At 32.2% G+C, this 10657-nt stretch overlaps 1 protein-coding gene across 1 annotated transcript in view; it reads right to left on the bottom strand.

Annotated features, from left to right (window-relative positions):
- Positions 1-3119: 3119 nt before the first annotated feature.
- Glurb (metabotropic glutamate receptor B) overlaps positions 3120-10657 on the bottom strand; it is a 148965-nt gene continuing 141427 nt past the window's right edge. The window contains exons 7-16 of the mRNA XM_018516234.1: positions 8028-8202; positions 7826-7932; positions 7443-7592; positions 7174-7307; positions 6439-6597; positions 6104-6270; positions 5278-5648; positions 4579-4730; positions 3965-4184; positions 3120-3825 (exon numbers count right to left, since the gene is read on the bottom strand). Coding sequence (XP_018371736.1) covers positions 3578-3825; positions 3965-4184; positions 4579-4730; positions 5278-5648; positions 6104-6270; positions 6439-6597; positions 7174-7307; positions 7443-7592; positions 7826-7932; positions 8028-8202 — 1883 coding nt within the window. The 3' untranslated portion in view covers positions 3120-3577. The remainder of the gene's footprint in view (positions 3826-3964; positions 4185-4578; positions 4731-5277; positions 5649-6103; positions 6271-6438; positions 6598-7173; positions 7308-7442; positions 7593-7825; positions 7933-8027; positions 8203-10657) is intronic.

Below are 10657 nucleotides of genomic sequence, written 5' to 3' on the forward strand. Positions count from 1 at the left end.
TTCCATACGCGAACGCTACACAACACATTCTTATTTATGTACGATATTACATGCGTATGTACAATTATCTATAGTGTATTTATATATGTACATACATGCGTACATATGACTGTAAATACCTGTCGAGGAACATCGATGTTTTCCTTCATATTGGCTTTTATATATAATTTTAATTTTTATAAATTTTAACATATCCATTGCCCGCGTATCAGATGCCTCTGATCAGTTTCTAAACCGTTATGTACATAACACCAAAAGACCAATTAAAAAAATTAAAATATGTGAACATTTATTTTTACGTAGTGATTATAGCAGCGGAATTACATTGAGAGTCGGTTTTCGGACACGAAGGCAGTGAATATGTTAAATATTATTTAAGTAAAGTGTACAGTGTATAACAAATGTACACATTGGAAAATTCTTTCGACACGATAATACGCGAGTGCTAAATTTTATTCTTTCGTTTTCAATAATTTTCTAGTTTAATGTTATTTTATTAAAATTGGAATTTTATCTTTCTTATTAAAATTAAAAATTATCAGCGAATGTGCGCGCGCGACACAAATGTGAATATGTATTAAATTGTGATTGTCAGACTTATTTATGTATATTTGAAGCCTGATAAAAAAAGAAAAACGTTTAACATATTTAGGGTGCGTTCAGGGAGCTCACTACCAGTGCGCTACCACTGTTCAAGGAGCTAACTGATAGCACTATCGTGATGTTATTGTTGGTAGCGTTTGACGTCATGACTCGCGCTACAAATGCTATCGCCAAAGAGGTAGTGTGTTGATAACGTAGCGTTGCGTAGCGTTCGTGTGCTCCATGAATAGCGATAGTGTAGTGAATACTGAAGTGAACATTGTTGGCTGATACTTCGAAATTAATGATCGCAATAGTATTCATTACACTTAGCTTTGAAAATGAATTACGTGGAAATGGAATTGCGTGATGAAGAGTTATAGGAAAGTTATATGTTAAAATTGAGTCCAACGGATGTCAAGCAAAAAATTATAAGATTATAGTTGTCCAATATTTTGTAATTATACAGTTTAGCTAAAAAATTAATAAAATTAGACTAGTTCAACGCGTTTTTGAATAAAACGAAAGAATGTAGCAGAATCTAAAGAATCTTGCTCTTGCTCCATTTTGCCGTATGTGATATGGTTAGGGCAAACACTACACTATTATTGTTCACAGAGCTTGTATTCGCTAGCGCTTTCTTGGCTCCAGAGATGGTAGTGTTAGCGCTGGTAGTGCGGTAGTAAGCTTTCTGAACTCACCCTTAGTATATTTTGAAGCAGCACAGTTTACACAGCTGTACTCTCATATTAATGTTCGTATATGTGCAGAGGATTTGAGATATTACATTTGACATATATACAAATAAATCACAGATAAATTGATAGCCATTGTAAATGATCAAATGCAGTGTTAAAAGTTTTTCACAGCAAAATATAAAATAGATTTTTTAATACAGTGTATAAAGATGATATGTTTAACGCGAATGGAATACATCTAATCCTATATTAAAATTAACACAGTCTTTCCCACATCAATAAGAATCTGTTTTATAATACATTTAATTGAATTCTGATAATGACAAAAATCACATTTGACAAAATCAAATATACGCTACTATTATGATACTGTGCAATTTGCGCATGTCCTTTCTACGAAGAGCAATTCCTATAGTTTGCAGAAAATTTTTCTAAACAATAAATTTAACATTACAGTATTAGCCTAATATACGTCTAAAATGCACTCACATTTCATTTAATATCAAACGATGCATGAAGTGCGCATTAGATTCATCTCTAAGTTTACATATTTACAAATATATATTTACAATGATTAGGTGTAACTTATGTAGCAATATGAACACTATGCTTAATGCTAATTTTTCTTAAAAAATTTATTAATTTATTATCTAATAAAAAAATGAAAGTATTCTTAAATTACACATTTGTCTAAATATATTAGAAGATATTCTTTTAAATAAGATAATTTTTTTTATTTATTGAATCATATTTAAACATTAGAATTTTTATGATAGCATATTATACATGACAAGAAATGTTAAAATAATGCAAACATCGAGATTTTGTGGATCTAAAGAGATAATACAGAATTTTTTCACAATTGTTAATATATTATGTTATAACAACATAAAGCAAAATACTGAAAGTTTTAAGTGATCTCAAGAGGTTTTTTTAGATACTTATCTTTAAGATGATTAATAGTTTATAATATAATTTAATGAAAATATAAATTAAGTCATAATTTGAAATAAAGGAAAACGAATTCGATTTTTAACAGAATATTATATGGATTATAAAACGTATGTTTTTTATATTGCATTCCGAAATGTTATAAAATATTTGGTGTCTGTCGAATTGTTAATATAAATATTAATATCAATACAATCAAAAAATAACAGCAAAATACAAATGGGCGTTAGGAGTCAGCGCTGGATATTATATTGTGCACTAATTATATTGCGCATTAAATTGCTAACTAATACCTGATTGGCACGACAGACTATGTTGAAAATGGATCTCTCACTACATTTCCACTGCAACCGCATTATTGGAAGTCGGCAGGTCGGAACTACGATTGTGCGAGACGCAGTTCGACAGATTTTATAGTGCGATAAGCGGTTTCTATTGCTGAGGATGGCTCAAATAATGAGCCGAAATGTAAAAAATTGAATTTGTGACACATAATAGGTATTAGTTAGCATTGCGCAATATAATATCCAGCGCTGACTCCTAACGCCCATTTGTATTTTGCCGTTATTTTTTCATTGTATTAATTTAAGGAGTCTAAATTTTATATTTTTCTTTACTTGAATTTGTTTATTAATATTAATGTTTTTCTATAAAAGGATACAAAATAAAATGCATAAACGTTAAACATTTACTTATTTTATTCGTTAGGTGCAAGTAAAATTATATAATGAGTTTTGTTCTTATTAAAATAATAATTTTAAAGATTTTTTTCCAGAAAAATTGATATTTAATTACGTTTTGTATTTGTTATAAATAACAGTAAGTACGACGAAATGATGAGAGACTCATTATAATAATCTTATAAATTATACATTTCTTCGTTGCGCACATTATATTACACAAATAAGTAATAAAACGATCTTTAACTCTAATACTCTTTCATTATGCTTCGTTTATGTTTATTTGTCATTTTACACGTAACTTAAGGATTACATATGTTCGGCACGTTCACACAATACGTATAATAAATTTCTTCTACTTCAGATTTACTCAACTCTAATCCAATCGTACGAATAATTTTAAGTACGTGTTACTCGACAATTTATTTGGCGTCTGGCTGTTATTATTTTGCGGTCGAATCTTGATAAGAGGTATCTGATGTTTAATTGCTTTTTCAAATAATCTTCAAAACTAATATCTTGCCTACCTCGTTATGTTGAAAAATACGTTGGCGTAGATCTATCGTATATATACAGTTGAATAAATCAGACGATAACGGGATTCTTCGAGATCGGTTTTAAACTAACAGTTAATACCGGTGATTCTGTTGACAGCTCTATCTTCCGCTATAAGGAAACGTCGCTTTGAGAAAGCGGTCCATTACCTATCCTCGCATTGCTGTTAATTCGTTTCGTTGTTGTCGTATTATTTATTGATTCCATGTTATTCGCGGACACGATCACATCCGGCGATTTTTTATTACTCGTCACGACGGCCACAAATTCTTTCTCATTGACAGTCGTCTGCGTTGATCGCGAAATGCATGTGGTCAGCGAATCCCCGTTTTTTCGTTCCTTCGTTTCCATTTCGTAGCCTGCGAACAAAAATGCGAAGGTGCTGCGTATGATTTGTGGGACATATAATGTGTAAATGGAGAAATAAAAAGAGATACGTAAAAATTATATTCAAGTTATGTGGAATTATTGGATAGAGAGCTTGGGGACTGTACTTACATTCGCTCTGAGTGGAGCAGTCCATCGTGGACGCGATATGTTTTTTGATGGCTTTATTTTGATCGCAAGTTGCAGCTGTCAAAACTGTCGTTGCTGTCACCGGTCCTATCATACTCGAGGCATTTGTGGCAGTTATCGCCGAACTTTTCGTCGGGTTGGGCCTTCCTGCCCTTACGGTTGGACGTACGTTTCTTTCAGGCCGGATTAAAATAATATACAGCTGCACATATAAATGAATTGCTTTAGAATAAATTAAATTAAAATTAAAAAATTAGTCTAGTGAGATTTGACAAAATTCGATATTGTAGTACATTAAAGAATTAATTTAGCTTCAATTTTTTACATTAAAAGAATTGTAAGTTAAAATTCATTTTTTAAAAGTTTGTATTTATAACATATATTTTGAGAAATATTAAGGCAAATGTAAATTTTTAGCATTAAAAAATTTCTAAATAGATCACAATTGTATTAATCTAAATTTAACTTGATTTGTCATCATTTATAACTACTAAACATATCCGAGATTTCAACAAGGAGTTGCAATAATTGAATACTTGATCACGTTCGTTTTAAAGGTGAGCGTTTCTATAGACATTCAAAGTGTCAAGCTTCACCTTTGGACTGAAGAGGCAAACCACCGTCACGGATGCAGAAAGACTGATTGTTACAGACATCGAGGTAATTCTCAATGCGACGTTGCTTCCGGTACCGTAGTACAAAGGTACGAAAGCAAGCCATATGACGCATGTTGTGTACATCGTTAAACCTGAATTAGATAGAAATGTTATTTCTTAACAATGCTGTTCTTTTATGTTTCGTTAAACATTATTATATAGTAAGTAATTTTAGTTTTCAACAATCAAAGTGTTAAAAATTTTTAATAATAATTTAATTATTAATTATCTAAAGATTTATTATTGACTTATCCGCATACAATTGAAAGATATAATATCTTTTATGTTAAACATCTTTTACATCTTTTACATAGAATTGCATTGTAATTGTAAGATTGTATTTTTAATATTGCGTTTATTATTTCTTTATTGTAAGCTATATTTATTATAACAAATGTTTAACATTCTTATGATGCATTATTATTATTATTATTATATTTATATGTCGCATATAAAATTTAAAGAATAGTGTTGTTGTTATATTATTGATTCTATCGGCTTTTTCCAGTTATAAAATAATAGCACGTAACATGGTATGAATTAATAAGTAATATAACGCAGTAAACAATAAACGGTGTAAGTGGTGACTTGTGTGTAATATAGTAAGAAGCGGATATCATGATGAAAAAGTAAACTTACCGATGTGTTTACTCTCGTTGAAAGCTTCTGGAATTTTTCTCGTGAGGATGGCGTAGATAGTACACACAATTATCAATATTATGGGATATGTAAATGCGATCATATAGCTAGTATCTATGTAGTTGTTGCATACGAGCAGATTGTCTTCCATCGTAGGATAGTGATGCATCGCTCTGGCAGGATCGATAATCATCCAAACTATGTTAATTAAGATTTGCACGGAGATCAAACCGGAACAGATAATAAGTTGTGACCGTGGTGATATGAAGGACGGCCTCTTTGCACTCCCGGCGTTGAAGATTCTTGAGATTCGATTGGTCTTCGTTAACAAAGCCGCGTATACTACCGTGAAGCAAAAGCCTGCGGCGAATCTACCAGCAGAGACGAAATTATATCTCCGTTTTTCTTAACAAAAAGTATTCAATTAAGAAAAGTTGCTTTCTGTATACAATTCGTACTTTTGGTATTGATTTTGGTTTGATATACAAAGAGATACGATTATTTTAATTTTTTTATCACATTATTTTTCTCCAAACTTTTACCTCCATTTTCGCCACGATATTGTTTTGAGGGAAATTTTTTACACTCTCACTACCATGATAAATTGCATTAAGAAGAAAGTAGAAAAATAAGTTGGAGAGTTATTAGATTCGTGAACCATGTAACAACTAGTAAAACTGCCACTCTTACTTGGGCAGCATTGATCGTACACGAGAAATGTAATTTACGGAGTAACTGTAACAGTCTGGTAGGAACAAAGAGATTAATGCTGTCGTGTCGGAACTTGTGGAATACACCCGAAAAGATTTATAGGTTTTTTTTTTACCTTTGAATACCGCAGACAATGTGCGTGGGCTTGAATATCAGAGTGAATGTGACGAGGTAACAGAGCAGAATTCCCGAGAGAAGAACATAAGATAGTTCTCGTCCAGATGCACGTACAACAGGCGTATCATTGTGTTTGAGGAAAACTCCGCAGACAAATAATGTCACCTGTTTTTTTTCGCACAAAACGTATACACACAAATCATGTAAACGGCTATGGCATAAAATATATAATACGATTCTTGCAATTTGAGATACAAAATTGAGATATATATAGGATTTTAAATCTCTCAATTTTAGGAGATTAATTTTGCGAAAGATACGAGAGATACCTACCAACATCCCTGTGGCAGAAAAAGACATTGCACCTATTGCCCAACCACTTTCTGGACGTAGGAATTCCTCTGGAACTTCCCGGCACATCGAATGTGTTTCATCCGGCAGCGTACCTCGTTCACACTGCATACACTGCGTCTCATCTTCAGGATGCCGTATCTATGTAACAGAGTAAAATTCTTTTTTTTCTGAAGAGTAAAATATAAAACGGATGAATTCGATATTCCTACGTAATATAATTCGATTCGCAAATTCACATCATTTATATTGTATAATTCAGTTAACATTCTTTTTCATCAATTTTTCGCAATATCGTTTGCGTTCCAATCTTTCTTCTTTTTCCGAGAAACACGATTATTTTATCGAGTTCAAGTATTATTCGTTATTCTTCGTTAAAGAACCTTATTATTTTTTCCTATATTACGTTGTAAAACGATATAAGTGCCGCATGAGTACTATGAAAAATATTAAAAAAAGATAGAAGTATAAAATATTAAAATAAAATCATTCGACACACTCTAAAAAGAAGTCGTATAAATATTTTTTATCTTCGTTTGACACATATTTAACGTGTAACGACAATTTTAGCGGATCAAGTCAGTATATGATACTTTTCAAATCTGTTATCTCGTGAATTATTAACTATTCGGGATATTGTACTTGTATTCTTTAAAAATGAAGAAATCAAATATTAAATCAGATCAGGCGCTTAATTATCTTAATTATACACGGTACCTGATATTGAGTACAATTAAAGCAATGCCAGCAGCATCTTTCACCCTCGACGTATTTCTTTGCCTGACCGACTTCGCAAGGCAAGGAACATACGCTTTCGGGTGGCTGAGGATGTCCAAGCTTAAATTGGATTTCTAAAACAAATACATATACGACAACAATGTAGAAACTATAGAACGTACTGTATTTAATAGGATGTTGTAGAATAGAAAGGACACGTTCAAGCGTGATAGAGACGTGTCTCATAACATGAAAATGTACGAGTTTACCGGACATGTTCAGTCGCAGTTCGCCTTCCAAGTATTTGCCAACGCGAATCCACTTGTACTTGCCCGGTTCGGTTTGCTTGAAATGTATGATGTTGTACCGTGCTGGTCCATCTCCATCCTTGTCGAATTTGAATTTGTCTCCGCTTAGACCTTAAACGTAGTCGTTCGATCGCCTATGAGTATCATGAAAACTTGATCGAGACATATAAGTAACTAATCACGATAATAGTGGGAACATCCTATTAGCTTTTTCATTAATATTATTCTGTGCGAAAGCATCAAAAAGATAAACATGTATCGATTTGTGATATAAATTCCAATTATTCACACCAGATGTATTCGCCCTTCAAAACCTTCTCCAAGAAAACGCTTTGTCAGCTTACCCTCGAAATCCACATGGCGCAGGTACTGTAAAAGCAGGGTTCCGTTAATCGGTTTCATTTCATCGCACAATCCCGCTTTTCCGTGGCAAAGATCGGTGTGCATATCTCTGAGAAGAAAAAGAATAGTACCTTTTTCTTACAATTTTCGAGTACATGCAATTTTTTTAAACTGGTTTAATCTGTCAGAAAAGATTCCAATTACCGAAAAGCGTAAGCGAATGCCATTACTGCATCGGAAACAAATTGTAGTTGGTCTTCGAAAGCCGTATTCTGTTTGGTAAGACGTTCCTTCGTCGTGCAATTTCTCGTGTAATTTACGTTATATGGCGTCCGGGGCGCGTTTGGATATTGACATTTAAAATGGTCTTCCCAAAATTCTAAAATCAACATAAGAACTTGGTTTTTTTTTATTCCAGCATGTGATAATTCGATATCTGTCGATTCGGAACGACTTAAAGTTTCATCAATCTAAGATTAACTTTAGATTGAAGTTTCCGGTTCAATTTATTCTTTATCTTTTTATAAGAATTATCCTTTTTCTAAGAATTTGAAAAGTATAAAGAATTATCTTTTTTTTTAAGAATTAGAAAAAAAAAGTTAAAAATAATCTTACTTTGAGAGGTGGAACCGGGCCTTAAGGAATCAATGTACAGTGTACAAAACGAGAATGTGATTTTAAGTAAATATTATATGCGCGCGCATAAAACTCTCTTATTTTAAGGAGAAGAGAATTGCAATATGTAAAAATACGTAAGGATATATCATAAGCAGAATGCTTCGATCATTTCGTTTAGCAGCTAATAATAATGAATACATTATCCACAATATATAGGTTAAATATCGATTTATTTAAAGCACACGATAAACAAAGTGTCAGCCGATTGTTGTGTCGTTTATTTTTATTGTTTATGGAAAACAATTAAAATTGTGTCACACCCATATGCGCAGTTATACATATAAAGTCCGTTTAAAAAATAACTGAGCTTTTTAAAACAAAAAGAACCGTAGCACTTTCTGATGTGTACATATTTTGCATTGGAAAAATACGTTTATATAATTTACATGCTGTGAAAATTTTATAACATTCAGATGAATAGATACCGAGTTATGACGATTTAAGCAACAGTTTTATTAGTTTTCGAAAAATGAGTTACGAACAAAGAGCAAACATTGTTTCAAACTTGGTAAAACTTTTATGGAAATGTCTCGATAAAAATTGGGGATGATTGTTTATTCCGTACACAAGTTTACGAGTTGAACATTTTGAGGGTAGTCAGAAAGATATTGACATTGAAATGATGACAATCAGCCAGGTCTTACGAGATCAGCGATTTCCGCAGAAAATATTGAAAAAGTGAAGCTAGCCATCATAAACTAATCAAAATTTTCTATGAGATTATTGGAACAGGAATTAGACATCTCTATAAAGATAGTTGGTTTCTTTTGCATGACAATGCATCATCTCATCATCGTGTTGCTTCAGTTAGTTCATTTTTAGCAAAAAACCATGTTGTTATGTTAAATCATTCACTATACTCACCCGACATAGCTTTGATTTTCCGATATGACTATTTTCAAAACTCAAAACCGATGAAAGGATGTCGCCATAATAACATTTCCAGTATTCAAACAATCGTGACGAGCATTTTCAACAACATCACAAAAATAATTTTTAAAAGTCATTCTACGATTTGATTGAGAGTTCAAATCGCTCTCAGCTAGAAAAGATTAACCGATCAACGACGAATCAGTGCTGATTCACCGTCGATTGATGTCGACCAACCAATCATTTCTGGCTTGACTATGTTACCTCTAAAAGAATGTATTTTGAATAAAATTAAATAATTCGAATTTTATGAACGTGCCCACTGACTTAGCTGTTGACTGCATATCGAAAAAAATGATATGATTTCCAATAACAGTTCCATCCCACAAGATGAATTTTTTGCGATATGTCTAGTATTAAATTCGATTTATTTTAAATTTAACAGTACCTTTTATAAACAGATTTTTGGTACGCCTATGGGCTATTTCCCATTGTGGCGAATCTGGTTTTAGAAGATTTGGAATTGAGAGCATTGGATCTAATACCGGTACTTCTATCTACAATACGTTGATGACATTTTTTTGTCTGCGCCGCTTTACTCTCTTAACGATATACTAAGAATTTTCAATTCGTTACACGAGCGGTTGCAGTTCATAATGAAGGTTGGTGAGAATAATAGTTTAAATTTTCTTGACGTTTAGATATTTGAATTTTTATTCTCACCACTCTTTATCACATAAAAAGGGAGAGGTTTATGGCATGATTGGCAAAATAATTCTCTTATTTGATCCGTCCTTCCACAGAAAAAATTTCATAGAAGCCATTAATCTTCTCATTGATAATTGTTATCCTTTAACCTTCATATTCTCGTCAATTAAGTATAGGTCTAAATAACTGTTTTTTTTTTAAGAAAGCGTTTAAACAACAAGTTAAACAAGCAACATATTGTTAAAGAAAAACGGTTTACATTTCCTTTCAACAAGAATATCTCAGAAAAATTTTCATCTATTACAAGGAAATGTAATATTAAGACTGGTTTTTCAGTTCCTAATAAAAAGTTTCTTTAAAACTGGAAAAAACTCAATGGATACTTATGTCTCATAGCTATGTTGTATATTTTCTTGTCAAGATTGTGACGCCACGTATGTTGGCCAAACTAAACGACAGCTAAAAACGCAAGTTGAAGAGCATAATAATCATTATTTTGACTAGAAAAAAGTTCAGATTCTGAATAACGAGAAACATTACAATAAAAAGACTAACTTCTGAGACGATCCATGCAATCT

This window comes from Trachymyrmex cornetzi, unplaced genomic scaffold (assembly GCF_001594075.2).
Source record: "Trachymyrmex cornetzi isolate Tcor2-1 unplaced genomic scaffold, Tcor1.1 scaffold61, whole genome shotgun sequence".
Classification (NCBI taxonomy): Eukaryota; Metazoa; Arthropoda; class Insecta; order Hymenoptera; family Formicidae; genus Trachymyrmex; species Trachymyrmex cornetzi.